At 38.9% G+C, this 27,500-nt stretch overlaps 2 protein-coding genes and 1 non-coding gene across 4 annotated transcripts in view; all 3 read right to left on the minus strand.

Moving 5' to 3' along the window:
- LOC137999884 (serine/threonine-protein kinase PLK4-like) overlaps positions 1–5,056 on the minus strand; it is a 24,008-nt gene extending 18,952 nt beyond the window's left edge. Inside the window, exons 1-6 of the mRNA XM_068845847.1 lie at positions 4,813–5,056; positions 3,345–3,440; positions 1,857–1,952; positions 1,259–1,373; positions 628–740; positions 246–334 (exon numbers count right to left, since the gene is read on the minus strand). Of these exons, the coding sequence (XP_068701948.1) occupies positions 246–334; positions 628–740; positions 1,259–1,373; positions 1,857–1,952; positions 3,345–3,440; positions 4,813–4,896 (593 nt within the window). The 5' untranslated portion in view covers positions 4,897–5,056. The remainder of the gene's footprint in view (positions 1–245; positions 335–627; positions 741–1,258; positions 1,374–1,856; positions 1,953–3,344; positions 3,441–4,812) is intronic.
- A 378-nt stretch (positions 5,057–5,434) lies between these two features.
- Trnan-guu (transfer RNA asparagine (anticodon GUU)) lies at positions 5,435–5,508 on the minus strand. The gene has a single exon. It is a non-coding gene; the product is annotated as a tRNA-Asn (tRNA).
- Positions 5,509–12,973: 7,465 nt separating this feature from the next.
- The window catches only part of LOC137999894 (uncharacterized), a 19,454-nt gene continuing 4,927 nt past the window's right edge, over positions 12,974–27,500 (minus strand). For both annotated transcript variants that reach the window (XM_068845859.1, XM_068845860.1), the window contains 11 exons: positions 26,114–26,208; positions 24,616–24,691; positions 23,610–23,677; positions 22,712–22,756; positions 22,009–22,088; positions 20,888–21,037; positions 19,701–19,786; positions 19,186–19,282; positions 19,027–19,080; positions 17,791–17,966; positions 12,974–16,285 (listed from right to left, as the gene is read on the minus strand). In XM_068845859.1, the coding sequence (XP_068701960.1) occupies positions 16,130–16,285; positions 17,791–17,966; positions 19,027–19,080; positions 19,186–19,282; positions 19,701–19,786; positions 20,888–21,037; positions 22,009–22,088; positions 22,712–22,756; positions 23,610–23,677; positions 24,616–24,691; positions 26,114–26,208 (1,083 nt within the window). In that variant the 3' untranslated portion in view covers positions 12,974–16,129. The remainder of the gene's footprint in view (positions 16,286–17,790; positions 17,967–19,026; positions 19,081–19,185; positions 19,283–19,700; positions 19,787–20,887; positions 21,038–22,008; positions 22,089–22,711; positions 22,757–23,609; positions 23,678–24,615; positions 24,692–26,113; positions 26,209–27,500) is intronic.

Here is a 27,500-nt window from a genome sequence, read left to right on the forward strand (position 1 = left end):
TTTCCCGCATTTTTATAAAACCACGCAAAAATACCTTTGAATTAGTACGTGTAGGCACCGTCCTTAACAGGTTTCCAGAACATACATCACAGGATAGGTTAGATTGTACAATCTGTTTAGGGTAGAAGCTTCCAAAGGATACTGTATACCAGTTTGATAATACGGCCTCGTCAGACTCCCTAAAATATTGTCTTAAGGCAGGCATGTTTCGCTAAAAAGCTTATTAAGGCAATCAAAACACTCACGGTGAAATGTAGTTTGGGGTTCCACACATAGTGTAGTGCTTCTCATTAGGCATCGACAGTCTTGCTGCAAGGCCAAAATCACCAATTTTCTGGAAGTAAAAGAAATATATTTTTGTAAAACTCAGAAACGCACATCTGTAAACCTCAGATACATGTACATGTATACTAGCTACTCCCTTTGATAAATCATTCATTATAATTTCATTTCATATAATAATCGTACAACAGTACTGCCTTATAATACAATCCATTGCACAACTTTTACATTATAATAAGGGAACAAAGGCCTGAAAGTTCAACTTTAATTTATCACCTGTAAGTGTAATCTTTGGTCAAAATGTTATTAACTTAACTAATAATTGAGCTATCTTTAAAAACTTACAGCATCCATTCCACTTGTCAAGAGAATGTTTCCCAAGGTTAGATCTCGATGAATAATGCCATGCGAATGAAGATACAGAACACCTTTGACCACTTGGGTCATGATGTGACGAGCTATAGATAATTAAACAAAAAAAACATATGCAATTTAGTTGTACTGTTGGAGCAAGGTACGATCATGTACTGTTACTATGCACTCAGTCTCTGCTCTAGTCAATTTGCATTGAAACTGCATTTCACAGAAACAGAACGTAGCAACCACTGCATTCACATGGTTATAAATCAATTAATTTTTATTTTAGTGGTAGTCATAACGTTTCAGCAAAGTTCTGCCTACAGGTAATCAAGTTAATTAAATAGCATGCAATTACATGTACATGTACATGTAGCAAGAGACAAAATGTCCTGACAAAAAACATCTAACAGTACAAACACAACATGCCTAACACTAGACCCTGGCTACACTGTACATGTACATTAAAGTGTATTGAAGGAATTTACGCTACCAAAAAAGTTCAAGGTTTGAAGCTAAAAAAATGCTTTTTTCTTTATTACTTGTAAGGCATTTAAAAAACCTACAGTAAGTACTGATGTGACTGGCCCTTGTGTAGGTAAAAATTAATGGCACTGACCCTGATTTTCACTGACTGGTCGTCCAGTTTTCTTGAGGTATCGATTGACTTCTCCATTGTGGCACATTTCAAGGATAAGGTAGACATAGTTTGCATCTTCAAAGTAGTTATAAAGCTGAGAAATAGAAAGAAAACTAGCTCAGACTTACACTGTACGTCATTCTATCACAAAAATTGGAACTTTTGATTTCACTGTTCATCAAGCAGAGTTTTCACTTGTAGGGGAGGAACTTGAGGCTTTCAATAGCCAAAAAACAAATACTGGAAACATGCATATATTACAATGATGTAAGAAGACTCAGGGACTAGAATTTGGCTCTCGTCACAACGATCACATTGTTCCATTTTTTTCTGATTCTACCACTTAAAATTAACCTTGTTCATCATGATTATTAGACTACGTGTACTGTAATCAACCTCTCCTGGCTGCGAGTCTAACAATAATGGTTTTCATTCCATTACAGTCAACAGAGTTGGTAGTTCCAGGAAGAAGAACCAGTCAATGTCAATTTTGATAGTTATATAGATCTCAACTACTCCTAATTTTGCAGTACATGTAAGTTAATGACCTGCATCGATCACTCAATTGAAATCTTACCTCAAGAATAGAAGGATGTTTAAGTTGGCAGTGAATTTCAACTTCGTTTCGTACCCTTGCCACCAATCCTGATGTTCTCATGCCCTTCTTGTCAATCTATTTAAAAAAACAGTTAGGAGTACCCTTAAGAAAAGACAACAATTACTGCTACAAGAACATTATCTAAAAGTATTATCTTTTTATTAATCAAACCTGCAGACCAATGGAACACCATCTAAGAAGAAACTACATGTACTGTAGCTAAGAGACCTGGATCCACAGAAGTTCTTATACAGTGTAGCTCAGTGGTAGTAAGAACTTACAACTGGTAGAGGTGGTTGGTTCAAATCCTGTCTTTAGAACACTCTGACTTTTCAGTTGTCCTTAAGCAACTTGTTATCTTATCAGTAATAAAATATGGTAGTATTAAATTTTCTTGTTATTGCAGTGTGTCTGTCACAAGGCTGGCCATACCACAAAGACTCAAAACTATGACCAGAGAATCAATTCATCATGACGAGGATTGAGAGAGGGCCTCCAGTTTATACTTCGTCGTCTAAGAAGACTGTTTACCCAATTGAAAATGATTACAAATTAAACCGTCCAGCTTTTCCTCCTCAGTCACTTAATTTAAAGACCTTGAGCCTGGGAACATTGAGTCTTGCTGTTTTAACCTATTAATGGACTTCTAGGAGTCTAACACCAGACAATTTTAATGAGGCTAAATATCATTCGGGCAAAGTTAAAACCAACCCAATGCAGCGGGATATTTGGGGGAGGACTCCAGGCAATGCAGGGGCATTGCAATGTGCTTTGGCTTGAGTCACCTTGTTGCTTACTCGCTTGCTTTTCAATGTTTTAGGGAAAGCATGCATTCCAGACACTGGTCTCAGTGATGTGTTGACAGGTGCTGTGGGAGGTGGACTCAGTTGCCATATATGCCAGTGACCTCCTTGCTGCTGAGGAGAGTGCTCCTCTTCTCTTGCTACCTTTACGGCACCTACCCTCCAGTAAATTGGCGTAGTGTGTGAACGCGTCAATGGGAGGGGGGCTGCTCAGCAATCAATGAGGGCGCGCTGGATATGAAGTGATAGATAACACGCCGAGTTGGTTATAATCATTTTATATCCACCAAGCGCGAGTAGAATAATATTGTATTATTAAAACTGCAGGATCAACTCTTCCATGTATTGTCAACTAAAGCATTGATTTCTGCCTCGGCCAATTCTGGTCCAAAACGGCTTCTGTCGGCCATTTTTTCTCAGAACTGCAAAATTGTTTTCAGCTCGCTTTATTGCTGACACGTTCCTTGACCATATTAGGTACAGCAGGTATATGAACTGATAGCCTGTGTCTGGCGAGCCAATGAAAATGCTTGAAACCTGATATCTGTAGCTCAGTTTTTAATAAAATTAAATTATATCCAGCTGCAATTTTTAACACAAACTATAACTTTACAGTACATGTTAAACTTATAATACAATCATTTTTATCAAAGTTTGGACATACCATTTTGATGGCAACTGCTTGTCCTGTTGATATGCAACTGGCACGGTACACACATGCAAAGCCACCCTTGCCTATTACTTCCAGAACTTGGAAATCCTAACCATAGAAAGGATACAAAATGAAAAAAAAAATCCCTGGAAGTCTGATGATAATCAAAGATATGAGTATTCATTATCATCATATCTTTATTTACCCTCGGATTGTAGAGTAGCTTGATGTAGCTACATGTAGTATCTCCCATCATTAATTATTAGCTTACCAACCATGTTACACCAAAGAGAACAGAAAAAAACACCAGGAACTCCATGCCCTACTCTTTGCGAATAGGGTGTGTGTTCTTTTAGGTCCCACAGGGTTATGAACACTGAAGGATGTGAGACGGGGCCTACAGTTTATCGTCCTTATCCGAGAAGACTTAGAGGGTCTAACCATTTGCAGATGTCATTACAAAGACAGCACTTTCTCCTCAGTTATTTAAAGACCCTGAGTCTTGGTCCAGCCAGAGTCAAACTCACAACCTCCTGCATGGCAGCCCGGTGCTGAACAAAAATTGAGACTGAGCCAGCGGTGTGCAGTTCATGCATTCAAGTTACAGAATAAAGGGCCACTTTCCTGTTACTTACATGTCGCTGTTGTCATGTGTTTCATTTTTCAAGAGCATCTGACTTATTAACATAAGGGAAGAAAGTAGCCCTGTACATGTATTTTGTAGCTGCTCCCAACATGATACTTTATCATAGTTTGCAGAGTTAGCTATAGGGTAGTTTAACGGTTATCAACTGCGCCTCCATCCTCTGTGACCCGGTTCAACCCTGGCGTCGGGTCGTATGTGGGCTGAGTCTCAGTCGATCTCAATCTGACTCTCATCAAAAATTATAATTATTATCGTCGACTCTCAGTCAATTACATCGGGCTGCGGGCGGACACCCTCGATAGGGATAACCTCTGGTATCCTTCCCTTTCATTGAATTAAATGAATAAAGTTGGTATTAAAGTTGGTATTAAAGTTGGTATTATAGTTTACTGTTTACATGGTAAATACATTTAGTGCTCATGAGATTAATGCTATCGATCGAAGCTAGTTATAATTATGATAAGCTTGCGATCGACACTGGTCATGAACTGTCAATCGGTTTATTAAATTGGGTTCTGCAGATTACAACAACGATTTCCCAACAAGAAACACGGAAACGAAAAACAACACCATCGAGCACTGACGTACTTTTCAGCTGCGTCCGATCGAATCATAGAGAAAGAATTTGTTACGCTCTGGGGCGTAAATTTGCTTGATCACAACGTAACAACTCTCTGTTTTTTTGGGTTTTTTGTTGCGTGATTTAATTTGAACTTACGAACTTACAGAACATTAAAAAAAACGATGTATTTCCCGATCAGAACATATTTAGCATCTACAAGATCTCCTCTTGAAATCCGAAACCACCGGTCACCAAGCCATTTCAAATCTCACCTCTATGGAGTCGCCCATGAATCGAGAAGTCATCTTCGATCGAGAAGTTTCACACAAACGTTCCGACGATTCGAGCAACAACATCAAGGAAAATGTAGTTTTCGGGCCAATTTTGCTTTCTCTTTGCCTCAATCATAGAAACCATGGTGAAACTGGCTGCAAACTGGGTTCCAAACTTTTAAAAAATGTCGTTTTCGTCATTAACGAAACTTTGAACAACCCGCGCAATCACGATGTGTAAACCAAAACGAGGCCAGGGCAAACTTGAGTAAGGGATGATGGGTAATCTTTATTTTGTCTGCCATCTTGAATAAAACCGCGGTGTTCAAGTAACATTGAATTTTTCTCTATTAAAAGAAAAGATCGCTGTCAAAGTGATCATTATTCAATGGCTTTTGAGGGTATAAAGAGAACAAAAAGTGGAATTACGGAAACCAGGAGCCCGAAAACGAAGGAAAAGGTTGCGGCCAAGCAAAGTGATTTCAGTGTACTTCTATTTTTTCCTTAAGGCTGAGTAGTAAATTAAGTGATTTTACTTTTGACGTGATCCGAAATATGAAGAGTTAAAAAAAAAAAGAAAAAGTAAATAAAGGACAGGGTAAAAATAATTACGAAAAAGATTCGTCCCCGGGTGGGCTTGAACCACCAACCTTTCGGTTAACAGCCGAACGCGCTAACCGATTGCGCCACGGAGACCTCTACACCATTTAAGCTGAAAAATAAAAATTAATTTAATTAGATAAATATATCTGGTGCGCGCAGCCGGACATATAACTCGAAACTCTAGATCAACCCACTTATAGTCCAAAAATTTTTTGTTTTTATCAACGGAGTTGATAATGTAAATTGGCCACCGTACAGAGATTCTAAAAGCTGACGTTTCGAGCGTTAGCCCTTCGTCAGAGCGAATCCACATATAGTCAGTCTGCTCAACGGCTCCCAAAAGCTTGTTCTGATATATCGCAGTTTTACAGGGATTTTTGCATCCATGTTGGATTGGCTAGAATCTTACGCAGTCTGTAACTGAACATTTACTCACTCAACAAATCACGTAATCCTTTTAAATATAAGGTTGGAAAGAGAGTTCAAAGTCCTAAAGGATCAGTTTAAATTTTATGATTGTCTCCTATCTGACCAGGAAAGCTAGCTGGGGGAATTTCTTGTATGTAGAAATAAATGTGTCACTGTGACAATCTGAAAACCGTGAACACTAGAAATATTTATAAAATGTTTATACCGTGTTTAAGTAACAAGACGCCTATGAATACGTATCCGTGGGACGCACAAAAAGTTAACACAAATTGTCCAGTTACAGTGAACTTCAACTACGGGTAAACTTCGGAAAATGGCGAGAGAGGAAGATAAATCTGTATTTTTAATTTCAAGTTGTTTGTTACAAAAACTCTTTTTATTAATGTTACTAAATTTGAAAATGCAAAGAACGAAACCCTATTAGGGGTTATCAGGATGCGGGATATTTTGGTTAAAAATTATACGGATACGGGATATTTGGGGAGGGGGGGAAATTTAGAGATACGGGATATTTTTTTTTTGATTAGGCACGCAGTGCGTACGTGTGGAAGTGCAGTGACTTGACAATGTTTTTTCCATAACTGTCAACTGAGCTGCGTTTTGTTTTTTAGGAGATTCAAGTTGTCTTTGCGCAATATGTAGCTCTAATAGTACACGATATTGTTTTGGTATCGTAAATCATTACAGTGCAATGGTAGGTGTCTTTGCTAAATACCCCCTGAGAAGACAGTAGCAATACCAGAAAGATTGACAAAAATATAACGAAATCGAGAAGCATTGGCTTCACGTCTGACATGTTGATCATTTTTGAGTTCCCTTACAACTTCTTTTTCACCACAAGCTTAAGCGCGTGCACCGAGCTTCTGATAGCTTTCCAAGGCAAAAAGTTCACTGAATGTCATGCGATGGCATGCGCAGTATTTTTCACACACAGAGATTTTAACAGACGTTATTTTTTTGCTTTTTCTGTTTAAGTCTAGACTAAATACGGCTTTAGAACAGCACTAAAATGCATATTTATCAATTATCGGTGATCTGGAGTCCAAGAAATACAATCGAACACAAATATGATGCCATGTTTGTTTTCTGCGTGACAGCTGAATTCAGTGAAGTGTGACCGGGAACACTGTCCGCGGTTCAAGCACTCACACATAAATATTTTTTTTCTCTGCGATAAACCAGACATGTTATCAAGATTAACATGCCATTTCAAAACTGAAAGAGAATGCATTTATTTCCAAGAGACGACTTTGAAGTCCTAAGACGATAAGCAGCGAAAAAATTCAGCCGTGTTTTACTCACCACTTGCGGTTTTATAATTCGTGCAACAAATAAAAACAACCAGTGCATCCAGTTCGTCTCATCTAAATGCAGCTTTTTCTTCAAAATATTCAAATAGACATTTTAGAGCGAAGATAGTAAATGTGTTATCAACAAACGATGATGTGGTGGTCTCTAACATTTAAGCGACTCGCTAGAAATGGAATACGAAGCCATATGGACTTCTATCCTTGGAAATAGTGAAACAGCTTGCGCTTCGATTACACCATACGTCGAATTTCTCGTGAATTCACGTCTTAAAAAGTTTCTCTTCATTGTAGATGCTGTATTGGTATTTTTTCTGCTCCTCTTTTGCTTTCCTGAGGAGACTGAATCACTATTTGTCCGCTTCCAGCTCGATGGCCGCCACGACTCGGCATGGTACAGATGGTAACACACCAAGAAAAAAGGAGCAAAGAACAACGAAGATATAGTGAATTTGTTTGTGAACGCCACAGGATATGTGGTTCACTAAAGTGACCACGGATGGCTTTGGTTGCGTAAGATATTCACACCCAACACACTCCTTTGAAAAAGTTAGCAAACTTTTTCAAAAATTTTGGCATGCTCATCCTGTCCAGCGGGGTTAGTATCTGGATGGGAGACCTCAAAATATGCGACTTGCTGTCAGGAACATACGATTTAACTCTCAAAAATGCGAACTTAGCAAGGTACAGAGTTTGTTAGCCTGCTTTATGCAAAACAAATATTGAAGCAAAAGTAAATAAATATTGATATACAGTTTTTAAGACGCGCAGAAGGAAGTTTTTAGGAATTGTCGATCGAGAATAAAACAATTTGCCATCAGCAACAAAATTTGCGAGATGAAAACATCATAAATTTCGTGCCGCGAATATAACAAGTTACCATCAGCGAAAAACATTTTGGGAGATTTTTGCTACGTTCAATTTTTCTATAGTCCCTTTGGTTGAACAAGTAAATTAAAATAGCAAAATCGAAAGTGACATCGATTTTAGCGGCCGCCTGTGCTCAAGTCACCTTGCGCGTTAATACTAACAACTGACGAAACAAAGGATACATTTGTGACAAAATGATGGCCAGACAGTAAGACACGGGGTTTTTGTTAATTTTTTTTTTTCGTTCAAGTGTTGTGAAGTTCGACAAGATATGTACGTTGAGTAGTCAACTGAAGTAAAGCTCGTTCGAATGGAGTAGTACTCTTTGAAGGGGCATAACTTAGCGAAGCCCCCGTGACCACGATGGTAATAAGATTCAACTCCGTTTTTGGACTTTAGACTTTAAACTTTTATTTACTTTGGACATGCGTCCCTGCTATCATCCATTGACTGTGAACTCAAAATGCATGAAATGGCATCTTAGAGGTACGTATCTCAATTTTTTTTCCGAGGGACGCCCCTACAGACCCGCGCGGGAGGTGCTCGTGGGCGCGGCGCGGCGCGGCTACGTCGGTTCTAAAACCTTTTTAATTGACAGGGCTGGAATCTCTGCATAATCCTTTTCTTTTATCTGAGGCACGCTATCAGCGACGTGAACAAAATTGTGGTTGAACAATTTCCTTTTTGTCGATAACAATCTTCTCGTCTTCTTCAAATAGTAAGTAAATAAGTAAGTAAGTAAATACTGAGTAAGGAAGTAAGGAAGTAAGTAAGTAAGTAAGTAAGTAAAAGGTTTATTTCACAACACTTCCACATGGTGGCTCTTCGTTTGTGAAAAAACTAATTATCTAAATTAAAAATTTATAATCTACAAAATATTATTAAAAACATATATACATCTATACACTATCCTAAGACTACAAAACTAAAACTAAAAATTGAAATTAACATTTAAACGACTTGTGTTTTGAGATTCTGGAACAAATACTTCCTGGTGGCCTTTGCAAATGTATGGTAATCAGTTAATTGTCTAACACTGTCTGAAAGAGAATTAAAATATCTGGCGGCCATCGATTTAAAGGTATCTGTTTCCCTGGGAACGGACAACCGTGGAGCATCTGATGATCGGAGATTGTAAGAACATGATCTTTGAAATTCAAGTTGTAAGTGTTTTGGCCAGCCCTCGTAATATAAAGATTTATGTGTCATCTTAAGTAATCTCAATTCAATTCTTTCACGTATTGGAAGCCAGTTCAGACTTTTGACATCACTCGATTTAGTGTGGTGTCTAAGAACGAATGCAGCATAAGTGTTTTGGACTCGCTGTAAGCGTTTGATTTGATATTCAGGGAGGGGATCGAAAATTGTATTACAGTAGTCCAACTTAGACAGCACTAAACATTCGGCCAACTGTTTCCTAACTTTAAACGGAGCAAGATGACGTATCTTTCTCAAGACAGCTAAGACGCCATAGCAGGAGGAGAGTAGTTTTCTAACATGTTCTTTCCAATCTAAGTGCGAGTCCAAGTGAACGCCTAATAACTTGGTGACATTCACTCGCTCTAACCTAGGCCTTTCCATTATATTTGATGTCAATTTCTTTCCTGTCTAAAGAGTGGTAACGAGACATCTGGGGTGTAGAGACCAGCATCCATTTAGTTTTCGTAGCATTAAGAGCCAAGTTCGATTCATTCGAATATTCTCCAAGACGATTAAGGTTGTGGTTTATGTCAGTAGTTGCTCCTGAGAGATCAGATACTTTCGTATGGATGTACAAGGTAATGTCATCCGCAAATTGGAAGCACTGACAGTTGACATTGTTCTGAAGGTCTGCTACGTACAAATAGTCTAAAATGATATCTTTCGAAAACAAGGCGCTTTTAGTTTTGTTGTCGCATTGCTAAAAACTTGATTAGAAAAAGGATAGTACTGAAAAATGATCAAATCATTTTTGTTGTCCCTCGTACGGCTAAAAAAGAAATTACAACCGCGAAACTCAGAATGTGCAAATCTGGAGCCCTTGAAGGATTCACGTTGAAGGTGGACCAGAACGGTTGGTTTTTTTTTACAGTTAGTAAACAGGGTGTAATAATAATGTATTAATTTTCTTCACCTTCAAGATGTTGCCAACACATCTTGCTGACTAATTTGTACTCTTCGAAAGAGGACTTGCGACCAGCTTTTTAATGTCAGTATCTCTTGACTGTACAAAACGAGTTTGTTTTTCTTTCATGTAAAATAATAAAGATGAAAAGTTGAACTCTTGTACTGCCTTTTTTCTGCTGGCTTTGTTTCTTTTCGGAAACGATCGCAGGCAAATATCGACGCAGACGGGGGTTATTGCGCGATACCTGTCCACCACGTGACGTAAAGTAGCCAATAAAATCGCGCGAGAAAATTAGTCTTTTCTCCAGAGGTGGCTATTGAATTTCAAAAGATTGTAACGGCAAACCATTCAACTCCCCGAAGGAGTCTGGGCAGTGCCTGACAAAATATTGGTAAAACAAAAAAGCCTTGCATTGTGTGGCCAAATGGTTAGGGTGCTTGCCTTGAGATCTGGATATCCCGGGTTCAAGCCCCGCTCTGACCACTCGTTGAATTTTGTTCCTGATAGTCCCTGGTTCAACTTCCCAGTTGCACTTGCACAACTGGCACTGGTTTGCCACGGCCAGTTGGGATTCTTCTTCTGTTCCGTCTTTTCGTTAATTGTGTTTCATTGGCTTTGATAAGGGAGCAGTCAAAATAAGGGCGCGTTCGATTGACCCTATTCCAGAATAAGAATACGTGGAGTAATGATTTAAAACGGTATGTCTGGCGTTTTGAAGCAAAAAGGGTAATAAAGACAAGACAATAAAGATATGTTTAAACTAGCAATTTAGCAGGTGTTTGACACTTTTAATGTGAATCTCCGTAAAAATGAAGGATTTCTAACTTCTATGCCATGTAATCCTATTCCGGATTCGCACCATAAGTATGTATTGTATTGTATTTTATTGAAGATTAACATTTTTTAAGCTTTCATTGCTTTAATTTAACATTTGCTTTATTGAACGCTTTATTACTCGGGCTTCCTTAGGAAGCCAGAGTCTAAAAATGCAAACGGTTCGTCGTCGTCTTTAATCTTCAATCATGATACTCCTAAAACAGTAATGGCTATACTACGTATGGTTAGTTGAAGTTTTCCCTTCCCCAACCCTCTGTGGGCTCTTCGGCTCGCTTGTGTGACTAAAGCGGGCGGCTCGACTGACTTAAAAGGGACTACTAGCAGTCAAAACGACGAGATGAACTGAGTCATATGCGAGAAGACTAGAAATGGTTCTTACGTTACCTTTAGGCCTGAAGAATCAACTGAAATGTCAATTCCTTGTATAATCTTCACCTTTTTTGGTATGGTACGTATCGGAGCGACATTTATGCCCGCGCTGACGAAGTATTTGGACAAGAAAGAAAAAAGGATCTAGTAGCAGTACCTCTACACATCGCGCCAGATCGTCATACCTTGACGATTTAATAAGCCCGAGATTTCGACCCGTCCGTCGCTTCCCCGTGACGCGGTTGGTCCTTCGCTGCTTCAGATACCTTCCCCCGGTTGGCAATGAGGGAGGGAAATGTCGCCCCCTAGACCACATGAGACAGATCCCTTCTAACACTCAGCTTAGCTCCGCCCTTGTCGATTTAGCGTAAGATTTCGATAGCTTTAATATTGTTTAAAAAATTCATTGTGAAAAACCAAATTCATACTTTTCAAATATTTTCAGTTGTAAGACCACGAAGTGTCTCTTGAAAACCATTTTGGTGCTTTTCGAAGTCGTTGTGGGAGTGACTATGGACAAGTACCTGACCAATATACCGTAAATATTTAATCGGCCGAGTGTTGAAGGTTTTGTCCAAGTGCAGATACCATGCTCAGCCCACTCTTACCTATGCAGACTCTTTTATTTTGACACTGTGTAAGTCGCTAAAAGATTTTAGAGGCCTTGGATATACGAAGAAATCAGCTTTCCGCTTAATTTAAGACGCCGAAACTTTCGAGAAGAGAGTGTAAGGTAGCCGTAAAGGAAGGGTCACATCTCACTCGGTTTGCCAGGCCTTAGAAAGAACGAGGCAAACCAAGGCACTTGTTACCAAGTCATTTTTTCGTGATTTTTTAAAATAAAGCGTGATTCCAGTGTTCTCTTTAAAATGTACTCATCATAAACACCTACTAAGAGAATTTAACCTTGGACACTGCCTCAGTCAAAATTTTTTTTCTGGCTACGGTCCTGTTTGCTGAACGCCAAGAGAGCGCGAGCGAAGTCGAAACTTGCATCTTCATTGTAACTTTTCCCCCCAACATTCCTTAATTTCTTTACCAAAATTGGGGTTTTAATAAAAAAGAACAACAGCAACAAATAATGTTGGCGTCTTTTATTTACCCTGTATCTTGCTGAGACACGAAAGTAATAACCGTCCTAAAATTGTCCGCCATGGCAAGAAGTAACCTACAATAGCTTATTTTAGAGGAACGTATATATAGTCTTACCCATTAACTGTTTAATTAAACTCATTTAAACCGAAGTAATATTGGAAAATATATTAAATGTTATTGTGCCATAAAAAATTTACGGTTACTTCACATACCACAGTCTGGGCAAATTTTGCATTAAGATATATTTTGAAGGAAAAAAGAAAAGAAAAACGGTATAAAATACTTTTTTCAGAAACGCTTTGTATGTATGATCTGAATCAAATGAAGACGCAACGAAATAAACCCGGCGAAAAAGCCAGTTATTAGCTTAAGCTTTTCAAAAGATTGCAAGAAACGACGTTATGTTTGGTTTGAGGTTTGCTTTGAGTGGTCTATAAAATGCACCGAGAAGTTTTGGCTCATAGCTAATGGTAGTGTTCGAAAAAAGCACCTTTGTTACGATAATATGGGCACCTCAAAGAGATGCTGTTGGGATAAATCAACCTTTGATGTATCCATGGGAATAACCCTATGGCAGTTTGGGTCTAGGGAAAGCGGTTACCAACAAAAACGTCCTTGCCCGTGGGCAAACGTTATTTACCCATAGGTAAAAGGCTAGTGTAACCACAGCTGTTAAAATAATCACCAATAACGTCACCAATAAATAACTTTCGTTCTCGCTAAGTCTACAGTTGGTATATTGGTATACAGCACATACTGACGAAGAGATCAACTATAAGCTTCTAGTCTCTCTACCGCTAATGTATGTACAAAACGTTCGAAAAATCACTTCGAAAACTAAACCGGCCGCATAATAATTTATCGTGAGCGTTTTCATTAAAATTTCTAAAGCGTTTTCGCTAGCTGTGGAGCGTTTACAAAACGCCGCGTTTGAAACTGTTTTCAAAATTCTCCACTCTAGTCGGCGTTTTCAGTGGTTTTAGTGTAAATGACTGGCAGAAACGCTTGAAAAAGTTGCCGTTTTCAAACGATAATTCCAACCATCCGGTACATGGACATGAATAAAATTATTCAAACTTCTATTCAACAGCTCAAATTGTTTCAATAACCGCAAAAGGTCATTCGCTTGGAAATCATAATCTCAAACAAAAGGAATCAACAAAAAAGTTCCAAAAGACAACGCACCATTACTTTAATCTACATATTCCCTGATGATAGGCGCAATATGTAATTCGGTAGTTTTAGCAACGGCACAAAACAAAAATATTATTGGTTAAAAGTGGAAAAATAACCGAGCTGCACGTGCGGCATGCACTTTAGTGCATTTCTCTACTGCAATCTGCAAACCAACAACGAATCTTTGCCGCATGACGTCATTGTTTACTTTCTTCTCGTAAACATACGATTTTGTCAATAGAAAGCATCACGCTGTCGACAAATTGACTTCAAAAGGTAAAAGACTGTGTTCAACTTAGTTAAATGTCCAATTTTGGGCCTTTCAACTTTGATAACGAGCGAGTTATTAGTCATCAAAAACTGGTAAATTGTTGAGTGGCAAAAGCGCCGATGACCCCATACATTCTTGTTAAAATTCGAATTTTCAAAGTGACGTTATTTAGAGATTATCTGGTAAATTGCGCTTAAAGTTTCAGAGATAGTTCATTATGCAGTGGACTTTCAATATTCAGTAATAATTTTTGGACTGATAGATTAGAAACGACGAGCCTATGCTTACGAGACAAAAATGTAACTAAAGATTCCCCTATCTTGACGCGAGGTCTAAAGGAGTGAATCACCCTTCACTCCAAGGGGTTAGTTTAACGAGAACCTGCAAATGCCTAGATGCCCGTTTAAACGGTTTCAACAGTTGACCAAAATGCGTTCAACAAAAGTTGAACGGATGTTGGTCGCAAAAACAAAGTTGTGTGGAGGCCGTTCAAACGTTTCCAATATTGCGCCAACAACAGCACCAACACTTTCGCGAAATTTGTTTTCGAGGAACTAAGAACTAGAAACCAAACTCTCTCGTCCAGGTAAGGTAAGCGCTTTCCGAGCCAATGACCCAACACGCCGGTGCTTATACCCGGTTTCCATAGAATTAAGCGACTAGGAGTATTTTTTAACTCCCCCCTGGATGGGATGCTAGTCCATCGCAGGGTTACCCCCAGCATTACGCCGGTACCCATTTATACACCTGGGTGGAGAGAGGCACCGTGAGAGTAAATTGTCTTGCCCAAGAACACAACACAATGTCCCCGGCCAGGACCCGAACCCGGACCACTCGCTCCGGAGTCGAGCACACTAACCATGAGGCCATCGCGCCTCCTACTCGTCCAACCAATTCTCAGACAAACTACGCCATATTGACTTTCGCGGCCTGATGTGAGCATGCGTGTATTCGACAATTGTTGGACAGAGTGTGCAGACGGCTTCAATACCATTCAACATTTTCGAGAACAAAGGAAAAATTGAATCGATGTTGAGTGAAAGTTTAAACCGATAACGGATTTGAACTTGATGCAACACGCTTTCAACAATGTTGGACGACCCGCTCAAACGCACCGAACACTTGGTTCAACGAAGTGTTGAATGCATGTAATGAAGCAGATGTGGAAACCGTATAAACGGGCCTTAAGTTGCGTATGCAACTACGATGATCTTTGCTATTAACCTCTATTTCTGTCCATTTTGCGGTTCATACAATAGACCACTTTCGAATTCTCACGGCTGGACTGGATCTAGCATAATTTGCCCACATTAGCCTCCATTTCATGCTAGATCCAGTCCAACCGTTAGAATACAAAACTGGCCTATTTATATGACATTTCATATATTCCAAAATCATTTATTCACCTCTTACGCCATATTACTTGAACTTGCAATTGAGTATAGCTTTCATCTGGCTTGATAGCTCAGTTAGCAATCGCACGATCGCGGGTTCGAATCCCGGCCAAGCCCGTATTTTTCCAAGGTTGCGAGCAAGTGCTTACGTTGCATATCCAACTATGATTATGTCTCTAACTTTCATTTCAGAAGTGATACCTGGCCAAGATTCCCTCTCTTTTCTTTCGCGTTGACGAGTTCGGGAAAAGAGACCCCTGCCATGGGTCGAACTCACTCGATCCAACAGCCGTCCACACCCTTGGATAGCACTCTTCAAATCCGCATGCCCCGTGATATGTTTGCTGGCTGTGACTTGAGCCCGCTGTGTGTGACCCGCGCATTCCGTTGCAGTGATTCCGCTGTTAAGTGAGCACACACAACATGAAGCATCACGTGAGGATTCGGTCGCTAAGAAACCGCCGCGCCTGCTCAACATATTGAGTTTCGACCCATGGCAGTGACTTTTTTTCTTCGTACTCGTCAGCTCAGTGAACGCAAAAGAAAAGGGACCTCTGCTAGCAGGGAATGGCCAAGAATACATTACGTGACTACCATGGAAGAATCGTGAGGGAGCACAGTTGTATTCTGAAGGGACGTTTTCGTTGAAGTTGCCGTTGCCAAAACTTCCTATTACAGCGAGTTGGTCAAACAAAATAAAAATAAAACGAGAGAGAAAAATTCCTAAAGACTACTTTGCAATACTTTAGAAACCATGAACCCAAAAGGGCTGTGGTGAAAAAAAATTCAGAACATTGCAGGAAAACACCACGTTACTGTTAAAACTTTGCCATAACAACTGTGTTGGGGCAACACTAGCCTACAACGTAAGCCCAACACTGTGGCAAAGGAGAGGTGCTCCACTGATTCCCATCCATCCAACACAGATGTAGGTACCATAGTTGACCAGGTATTGCATGTGCCACTTTGCACTGGCATCATCGCCATCCGGTTGAGACTTCCTTCCCTTTTTACCCTTAAAATGAAACAGGAAAGTGTTACGCGTGATTTGTAGCTAATTGGTGAGACGCGACACGATGATGACGATTCCATACAATACACACACGCCTCAGAGTTATTTTCCGTTGTAGGGCCGATTGCAAGTCCCTTTAGGAGTGAAACACCAAGGAAGCCTGGGTCCCCTAAGCGTTACTACTAGTAGTAATCAAGGATTATTGAACGGCGCGTTCGACAGTCGAAAGATTTAAAAGTAGCTAGGCTAAGGGAAGGTTTTTAGGTGACGGATACAAAATGCGAAAAGGGGTTATTTGTTCGAGAAATTCTTTGGCCATCGCAGATCTAGTTTAATGGTAAATAAATACAAGATTTGTACTGTAACAACAGCAAAAACAATGGGGTAATTGAATACCATAGGAACTGGTAATATTACAAATGCTATCAAGACGATGAAAACACCATGGGATCTAGTAATACAAGTTGCAACTGCAACTACATTCATTCATTGATTAAAATAACCATGAAAGAAAGCTGAACACAACGTTGTGATCAGAGCAAAACTGAGGTATAAAAATTTGCTGATTATGAAAGGGATGAAAGTAACTGTAACTGTGTTGCCCTTGTAGTCGTCCAGAGCAATGCATTACTATAAATGAAGCTTTCAGAAATGCCGTTTACATTCAGTGAGTGATTTATCCGGTGGGTAGCTTTATCCACCTTTTGAACAACTGGGACCAGAGAAACAAATGCTATGGAGAATCCCAACTAACAGGAGGCAAAACGGTTGAATTCAAATCTGCTGTGGCACCGGCATCTCCGGATCTCAAGGTAAGCACCCTTACCACTGGCCCTACGCACATGACGACGATGATGATGATAACTAAAGGATTTATATCTGTTTTGAAAGATGCGCAGAAGTGCGCTAAAAAGCAAACGACCACAACGAATTAGGGAAGAACATTACAACATAACGAAGGAGAAAGAACATTACAGTCGAGCCATGTCACGTGTGACCAGTATCCACGAGACTGAAATGAACATCCGAATTCCTCTTTGGAGCTTCCTAGATTTGAATGGAATCTTGAAGATTTTTCCGAAAGTTGGCACGTAAAATAAACAATAACTGGACAATTATTCATCAAACGGTTGAAATAGTTTTCACTTTTCACTTTTCAAACACCGTTTATTTTATAATAAAACGAAAGTTCATACCTAACTATTTGCGATATATCAAGGAACTATGCACGGGAAATTCAGAATCTCAAGAGCAAAGTTCAAAAATGGGATGCAGATATGAATACTCAGTTCAACTTTCAAAACTACTGGTTACGTGTGACGCAGTTTGACTGTAATTGTTGAACAGCCACGCCCTACACTCATTTCCCCTACACGATTAGTAACGATCTAAGACAACACAATTTAATGAAAAAGAGAATAGCTTTCATGTGTTTTCAAGTTTGGTGTTTTCAAGTTTTCAAGTTCTTTGTACTTAGCACCCTCATTGTAACACTTAGTATCTCTCACCTTTGAAGAATAGACTGGCGGAAGTTTGAAGGAAGGTCCGTAATATCTTATGCTCTGATCACCTTTAATTTTCTCGAGATCAAAACACTCCAAATCCAAAAGGCGGATGAAGTAACCCAACAAGCTTTTGAGGACAATCTTGCACACCAATCTCGTCAATATTACCAGGGTATATCCTTTAAGAAAATAATCATTTTGATAATTGACTGTTGTTAGTGCTTGGTATCCATTTACCAACGATTTCGACAACCTCCTTCCCAGGGTCTCTCTTTTCTGCCTCCTCGACGACAATGTAGGAAGAGAAGAGAGACCATGGGAACGAGGTTGCGATTTCGAACGATTTCATTGCTTTTGCAATCCTCTTCGTGGTTATTAAGGACGTTCGCAACCAAAACGTTCCCAAGTACAGATTTTTTTTTAACTTTCCACGCAGAAAGGTAATGATCTACTTTTGCCAATAAGGCAAAAAAATGGGGGGGGGGGGGGGGGGGGGTCACCGGGGTCGTTTTCGAGATCATAAGGTGCACTTTTAGACGCTTGCGTTATTTTTAGACGATCTTAGCTTACAACTGTCAGCAATAAAAAGCTACATTAGTGAAATTTAGGTCAGGTAAATGTACTCAATTCAACATAACTAATACAACTAAACAAACTTTTGCAGCTGATGTCTTTTTCTGAGGTGAAATAGACCTTGAAAAACGATACATATTAGTCTAAGAAAGAAAACTTCGGTCGCACGAGAGCATAAAAGGCAAAATATTTGTAACTTCTCACGTTCAGATTTTTTTTTGTTTGTTGTTAAAATGGACAAAATCAAGATTCAAGGAAGTGATCTACGGAAAGAAAAATGGGGTCACCGAGCATTCAAGAGAGTAAAATCGCTGCGAAGTTCTCAAAGCCATTGTCTATTCGCACTGTCACTCCATTGCGTGACATTTCCGAGAAGACCTGGGTCCACAGCTATCCCATGATGCCACATGTTTTCACGTTCCATTCTTGTGGAAAATGTTTGCACCTTTAGCACCGTGTTTACCTTCGTGGTCTGCGATGCATGACGTGTGCGTGTCCTTAAAAGCAAAATCTCTCGCTTCAAAACAAGACTAATAATAATTATTTGCTTTGCCTCAGCAAAGCTACATGTATTTTCTGCAGTGACAGGCTACAATGCCCCCACCTCCTACCTCCACTTCGCCCCAACTTGTATACTTATTTCATAGGTTGTTTCCGAACACTTACCAACTAAAAGACGTCCAATGGATACCCAGATCAAAGTGAAGGAAGAAACACCGTCTGCAACAAGAGGCATCCCATCAAATCACATAAAGGATTTCAATGCCAAAGGAAAAAATTAATAATTATTATTGGAATCACGACTTTAAAGATAAACTGACGTACCAATGTCAAGATCCATGACTGCTTTATAAACTGGTGACTTTTTTGTCGACGTAGCTCTGCCAATTACAAAGCCGACTGTGACACAAACCATGGATACCTAGAACAAAGCAACAATCTCTAAAATAGTAGTTTTTATGCAAGTGACACATCTGTGAGATAAGAGAACTTGAAACTATCCAAACAAATAAAGTGGAAATCCAATCAAAATGTTGGTTGTTGACAATAGGGGAAAACTGGAGTACCCAGAGATACACCGCTAGTGGAACCGACAAACTCAACGCACATACGGGGTGTTCATGATTTATTTAAACTGGAGCTTGCCGCATTGGAAGGAACAAAGTACGCTCACGAATGAGCCAGATCTACTTCTCCAAAATGGTATTTTAGACCATTACATGATAGCATGTTCTAGTAATCAACAATCCAGTGATGTGAGCTTAACTTTGAATGACGACTCTTGTCTCAGCATATCCTTGCTGGGTGGAATACAAAGAATACCAATATTGACAAATTACCGTTTCGACCAATGAGTTTGTTCGTGGCTCAGGACGTGGGTGAAGAAACAACAACAGAAGTGAATAAACTACGGCTTGAAGAATGACTAAAGAAGAAAACAGAGGAAACAAAAACACAGTTAAAAGTAAGATTACCAGTTTCTACAAATTTTACACTCAGTAAACAAAGGAAAGGAACTTTATTTATTTGTCTAGTAGATTTAGCGCTGGAGCACTAAATGGGGACACTGTAAAGTGAAATTAACAATTAACACAACAAGTCAAATGTTGGTTTTTGAGGAGAGGGTAAACCGGAGTACCCGGAGAAAACCTCTCGGTGCAGAGTAGAGAACCAACAAACTCAACCCACATATGACGCCGAGTCGAGGAATCGAACCTGGGCCACATTGGTGGGAGGCGAGTGCTCTCACCACTGCGCCATCCCTGCACCCCAAAATAATAACAAGAATAATTTTATTTGAAATGAAAAAGAACAGGGTTCACCATTTTCCCACAAAGAACTTTGAATATGTAATAAAAAATTAATAACTCTTATCAACAAATGGAGGATAATTTTTCCTCACTACGGCAGAAATAGATTGAAGGGTGAAGGCCATCGCCAAGGACAACCCCATAGTCATTGGTGACCAAGGAACACTGTCAGAGAGACTGAGAATTTTCCGTAGATTAATAATTACTGGAGCTGCACCAGCTAGTGAGTGTCATCTTCAACCGCCTACTTTTGTCTTATTTTACCAGCAGCAAGATGAAAAATCTTACTCTTATTGAATTATCATAGAAGAAACTTTTAAAACATTCTTCTCGCCGTTTTGAGTTGAAGTGATGCCATTTTATAAAGATTAAACATGAGAAATCATGACAAGATCATTCAATCCAACATGTGAATGGTGCAGAATGCCTGGAACATTTAACTGAATAGTTCCCAGTCTTATTGACAGCACTTCCTACTCCAGAAATTGGGCCAATTGGGCACAGTAAGGGTTATCAGGCAGTTCCTTGGCACATCAAAAGAAGCTGGATGCAACTTGGTATAAAGGGTAAAATACATTTAGGACATTCGTACAAACACTTCTTAACAATAATAACAATCGTCATCACCATTATCACCATGACAATGACCCTATGAAGACGACGACAACAACGACTATGACTACTACTAATAATAATAGTAATAATAATAGGCATACCATTATCCCCATAGCTTACGTATCTGTCCACAACATTGTCAATTTTAATCCAGTAAGCCAAAATTATGCATCCAACAATTCCACCAGCCACGATGTCTGCTGGGCTGTGCACCCCAAGGTAAAGTCGACTGAACATTACAGATATGGACCCTGTATGTGAGATCATTAAATTTAAGTACCCCCTGAATGATTTCTCATCTAAATAATCTTTTCAAGGGCACAAGCTTTATAAAGTTAGGCAACATTTGGTATTAATTATAAATAATGGTAATCGAACTCAGTGGAGTGCACTGTTGTCTGAAATCATACATGTGATTTCAAAATGGCGCTTGCTTGATTTGAAATTACAAGTATGATTTCACACCAAAATTGCATAACACAAAATTTAATTACCACTTTATTACATCCATTTAGAAATCAGACAACCATTATTATTTCACAGCTAAAATTCAGGATTTTAGTCAATACCAATATTTTATTGATCCAGTTGGGAACAAAAGTTGCAATACAATGGTTTTCTTTGTCTTACATTTTCCTGCAATTTGATTGGTTACCTTAAACAAGCCTTGAAATCTGATTGGTTGTTTTGTTTTAGTGTTTCATTCTCGTTGGCTAAGGAAATGGTGCGATTTAAGAGCAAACAGTGTGATTTGCGAATAAATCGCACTTCTGAGAGCCAATCAGATTGCAAGGACCACCAGTTATTTCTAAATGGATGTAATAACATTATTAAATGCTCGGATACAATGCATCATTATTCTGTCCTCTTCTAACTTGTACTTTTTTTGTCACCAAGCATAAGGTTTGGTCTTTATTACTGGTTGTGTATTTTGCATTCGAAGGATTTACTTCCTTGATGCAAGCAACTAAAAATGCTAGAATATAATGTCTGACAACCATTTAACCAATCGACTCCCAGGGGTTCCCCATTGATGGGTAAAATCGTCTGGCGTTACACAGAGTAAAATACTACAGTAAGTCTGGCCGGTTCAGGTCAGTATAGGAATCAAAGGGTTAAATTACCTCTGCATAATTTATGCTAGGTTTAGTTGTTAGTTACACAAGCTAACTATGACTATAAAAAGAAATAAAAGATGGTTTGCAACAAAAATTGCACTTACAATAAACAATAAAAATGAAGAGTACAGCAAATCCCCATTGAGGCATTGAGAAATGAATGTAAGAATAAAACCAAATATACCTAGAAAAAAGTAAGTTAAGAAGGCATTGTTAACATTGATCTAGTGAAAGGCTTGTAATCCCACAATCTGATTGGCTAATTTGTCATTGTAGATAAGAGTCTAGACAATGCTGCTCATGTCAACGTGTCACGCAATAATTGTAATAGCCAATCAGAAATCATAATCAATCAGATTGCAGGAAGATTATACATGATACTTGCTCTTTCTTTGTGTCACAATGTTGGTGATGCTCTGAAATAATCACTTTCTTTGACGTAAAAAACAAATCAAATGTGGTTCAGCGTTGTCTGTACTCTCATTGACAACGACATTCCTCATCACAGTGGTCAAAATTTGTTGTAGACTCAATAGGCTGTGGATTGTGAGTCCACAACATTTTCACCATTGTGATGATGTCGGCAGAGTATCATTGTTGATAGGAGTACAAACAATGCTGAACCACACTCAATTTGTAAATTGTAGTGTAGATGGTACATGTGTAATTATTTTACAGCCAGGGCCTGTAAATGAATAAATTACTTATCAGAAATGAGTCAGCCACACTTTGAACAATGTTTTTGCTGTGTTACTAAAACTAATACATATTGGCTTTGTCCTACCCTTTGACACTGAACTTACTTACCACGGAATAAGAACTCCCAATACTGCATGATGGCTGGGAAGTCCCCTACAGAGAAATATAAAAAAGAACTACGATACATTCATGCCAAAAGAAGAATAAATTAAAAGTGATGATAACGAGGTATGATGATAATATAAGTAAGTACAATACTGGTCACTCTAGGATGTAATATATCAAAGTAATAATATTTTGTTATACAATGTATCAACGCGAATCCAGTATTACATTGTTTCTTACAGTAGGAACAGTTGAAGCCCACATTAGTGTTAATTGGGTGCCGGCAAATATCCAGGCGCTTCCACAGTGTCCACTGGTAATGAAGGCGCTCTTTGTTGTTGACTTATTTAAATTGCATTAATTATTTTTTAAATGCAGCCATGAAAAAATGGTGTACCAGAGAAAAATCTCAAGGAACAGAGAACTAACTTGTAAACTTAAGCTTCATTATTGCTATTAATTGAGAAATGATTTGGTAAAGTTAACCTCAAGCCAATGCAGTTCTTTCCGTAAGTGTACATGTGACCTGCAGGGTGGCCCAGCCCGGCCCAGCCCAGTCCATGGGATGATTGAGTGGACGTTCGGGTTGTTGACGGTGCTGGTAAGTATACTTTGGGCACTCGCTGAGTGAGTATGGTTTTCCACTGACTTCCTTTCACTGTGATGCGCCAGTTGCCTGGCTGCTACATGGGTGGTTCCTGCAAGCAGGGTTGTCAGAGATACCTCCATGCCATACCTGGACTGGGTCAGGCTTTGGCCAACACCTTAGGCACCAACTTCCAAGCCCATTGAGTTTTTACTCAAACTACAGCTGTAACTAAATAATTGAAACGTTTTGATAGAAGCTCACTATAAAATAGAAGATCTCAAGGAACTATTTTTGAGGTAATGGCTACAGTACCATGTTTGTGATGCATTTTCTAAAGAAACTATTGGAGGATGCGGTGGCCGAGGAAGGCAAAGAACGTCCTGTTATGAAATGAAAACATAAAGGGTATTAGCAAGATCATGGAATAAGACATAATTCATTGCAAATTTCATCACCATGCTGACTCCGTACAGTACTCTTCAGAATTTTTTTTTCTTAAGACTTTTCAACATTTGAAAAAATATCCTATCTCTTTAGTTGTTAGTACATCATTGCCGTGAAATGAAATCAGACCTTACTACTTAGTCAGTAGAGAAATCATGGTGAATGTATCGAGAGGTTGTGGCTTCAATTACTGCATTGGTCAGAGTTTTTCTCTTCAGGGCTTAAAGTTAAAGAAAAAAATCCAGTCGTAATTTTGCGACAAGATAATAAAATTAAGTTGCAAGTTCACAAATTTTAGTCTTAAATTGTGTTGCCAGCTGTTTAACGAAAAAAAGTATGAGCTCGAGTATCCCATAGTTTGAAGTGTGTGCCTGTTGTTGTTTTTGTTTTTGTGGAAGTCTGGGTTTAAGTTTTAGCATTTTCAAAATGGAGTATTTGATCTCCATTGCCAGCCTCATGTGAATTTTCGTGTATAGATCTGACAATTTTTTGCAAAAGCCACAGATATTCAAAACACGGGAAAATACTCAACTGCACCAAATTTAAGTGATATTAACTTCACACTTCTATCAAAGATTGTCAACAGAAAACCGCCAAGTGAGTCGGGTGCTGTTTATGCAATACATTTTCTAATTTTGGCTGGGGTGATCCTTTTTTTTTTTCGTGTAACCAAGCTTTTCATTCTGCCAAAAACTAGTGGCCCAGTGAACTTTGACCAGACGACCCCTAATTTCAAGTACTGCTGCTCTGTCTCTTTGTAAGCTCATTTCCGAATTGAAATGAATTATGTGAGAAAATAACATGTACCATAGCATTTCAAGTTACACTCTGATGTTATCTAGGTAAGTAGTTCTGCACAAATGACTGTAGAAACCTTAAGAAATCCAGCAACATAAAAGCCAATGCCCATTAGCAAGCACAACAACCTGCCAAGCTTGGCATCAATAATCCTACAAATAGAACATTAATTTTATGTCAGTGTTTAATGATGATAAACCCCAAGAAAAACCTCAACTTGGAGCAGAGGGTATAACAGACCAGTTCAAGAGTCTAGGAATTGCATACCGGCAACATTGGTGGAAGGCCAGTACCCTCACCACAAAGAAAGCCCCCCACCCCATTTCTAATAATGAACTCTAGATACGATTTCACCCCATCAGGGCCATGAGTGTTAACCATGTCAATGTCAGTCAAAAAAATATGTCCCCTCTAACCCAGATTTCTCTCCAGACAGTGAGATTTAAAGAACTCGATCTTTCTAATGCCAGATGATTTTATGGATCAATGGGGGTTGGTTTGTAAAATGGTGAAACTGTGGCCAATGTTCAACTACAGACCTATGCCTGGTGACCAGAAAATAACTGTACAATAATTTGCAAGCCACTTCTGGCAGAAGAGAGTTCCAAAAGAACAATCCTGCATTGCAGAAGCAAAGTCATCTGTCTAACGACAGATGATTTTACTCTTACGTCTAACGACAGACGAGTGTCCTAGGGCATTTGAGGTATGAATGCGTTAACTCAGTCAAAAACTATGTCCCCATTTACCCATTGACCAACTTTTACTCGTCATTGGGGCGGCGTCCTAGGATGTTTGAGGTGTGAATGGGTTAACTGGAGTGAGGAAGGTTACCATAGGAACTTCAGGAAGAGCACCTACTGTAGTAAGGGGCCATCACACTGTTAACAAATTAACACCAGACACAGATCACCAGACTGCGCATCTGTGCAGTTCTATCTCCTCTAGAAACTGTTTTACCATTGTACAATTTCGTGTTTATTTCTTACAATTATTCACAACTGTCTCCCCAAAAAGGCCTCAAGCTTACATGTAGGTAGTAGAATATTCTAAATCCCATCTAGTTAGCACCGACCGATTTTTGGTTGTTAATTTCAGTCAGCTTTTGTTGGGTCACGTGATTCCCTAAGGGAATTGCATGTGTTTTTGCCTTTTGTAACATTTGGAGCACTTCGGTCATGAAAAAAATTTGATGGTTGGCACCAACTAAAACACAAAAGTTTGGCATTTTCATTCCGCTATATTCTGCTTTACTTTTTTCTCATTCCACCTCATTCCAGTGTCATTCTGGCTCGTTCCGGTATATTCCGGTACCATTCTTGTTCATTTCGTTTCATTCTGGTGTTATTCTGCCTCATTCCAGCATATTCCAATATATTCTGTTCCATTCCATTCCATTCCTGTGTTAAGTAACGCCCCTCTTTTTGTTCAGGATTGTACCTTTCACAATCCTTTGAATATCCATTTACAAAAAGTGCAGTAAAACTTGAGCTAACAAACAGATGATAAAACTGAAAAAGTTTAAAGCATTGAATTCAAACAGCTTACAATGTACTTTCATAAACTGCACTTACCAAAGTATAAATACACCCATGGGTATATAGAAATCTTCTGTGCCAAAAAAACTATTTATCTTCATTACTTTTGTCCAGAAAGGGGTGCGCCTTCGCTGTTGATGTGAAGAAAGGCATTAAATAAAATTATTTTACTTCACTGTGCAATTCTTTGTTAGTCTAATTTGTTATAGAGCGAGTTTCAATCGAATGTCGTAAAACCAGAACCAAAGTAATTACTTTGGCCAATCAAAAAGGACGAAGACAATCCAGTAAACCAATCAAAACTTGAAGTGCATGTAAGTACACATAACTGACACAAAGTGTGGGAAAATGTGCACGTGTGAGCGACAATTGGTTTTGGTTTCACTTCTGGTTGGTTGAAAAAGTGGCACGAGAACTTTGAACCAATCATTGAGTGAAGTAATGTAAAACCAAAGCAATTAGCTATTTACTTTCGACACTCAATTGAAAACCGCTCTACATGTACAACAAATTTTGGAAGTTATACAATAATGACAGAATAATGAAGGTTTGCTATTGTAGCAGAGCTAGGAAGATTTTATTTGCCATAATAATCATAAACATGCAAAAACAACCATCTACATGTAGAAAACACAGTTCTCTGTTTTTATTGACAAACTACCTGAGTGAAAACCAATAGCCTAGAGAAGGTGTGAGATCAAAGAGAACCACATTGGAGGATCAGATTAAATTATGTTGCACAAATGGATAAGTTTTTTTAATGTGAAAAAAAAAAAAAAAACTACTCTGTAAACAAGAGTTAAACGAAATATAAAAAAATTGAAAGAGGAGCATCTGCTTAAAAAGCAGTAACAACAATGTTAAACATGACACGAAAAACACTGTTTTATTGAAAATTCCCTATGGGAACATGACCTTGGTCTTTCGATGAAAATATCATTGACATCACAAAAAGGATGAAGTGACAGGATCTTAAATATTGGGTTACTGTAAATCAGAAAAAGAGTGCAGTACATGTGTATTTCTTACATAAACATCAACAGGACAGCATACCTGCCAACCCCCAGAGTACAAAAATCTGGAGACATCTAAAAATTTTTGCATTGTAAGATTGTCATTTTCGACAATATCTGAATTCTCTCTGAAAATCACCCGAAGACCTTCCGAATGTTCCTAACGTTTCTCGATTAGAACAGCAATTGCTATTGTTCCCATAACCGCGCCAACTTTCTACCACGTATTGTGCAATTTGATTGGCTGATCTGACCAATTACGGTACTTGTTAAATATAGCCTATTATAATATCAATTTGATTGCTCCGTTTTACGTTTTCCGAACCAGAACAGTTCAAATGAGAGCACTAGAATCCAGTTCTTGTTTTATTTTCCTTTTTGACATCTCGAAGATAACGAAATTAATGAAC

The sequence above is a fragment of the Montipora foliosa genome, chromosome 4 (assembly GCF_036669935.1).
Source record: "Montipora foliosa isolate CH-2021 chromosome 4, ASM3666993v2, whole genome shotgun sequence".
In the NCBI taxonomy this organism is placed as follows: domain Eukaryota; kingdom Metazoa; phylum Cnidaria; class Anthozoa; order Scleractinia; family Acroporidae; genus Montipora; species Montipora foliosa.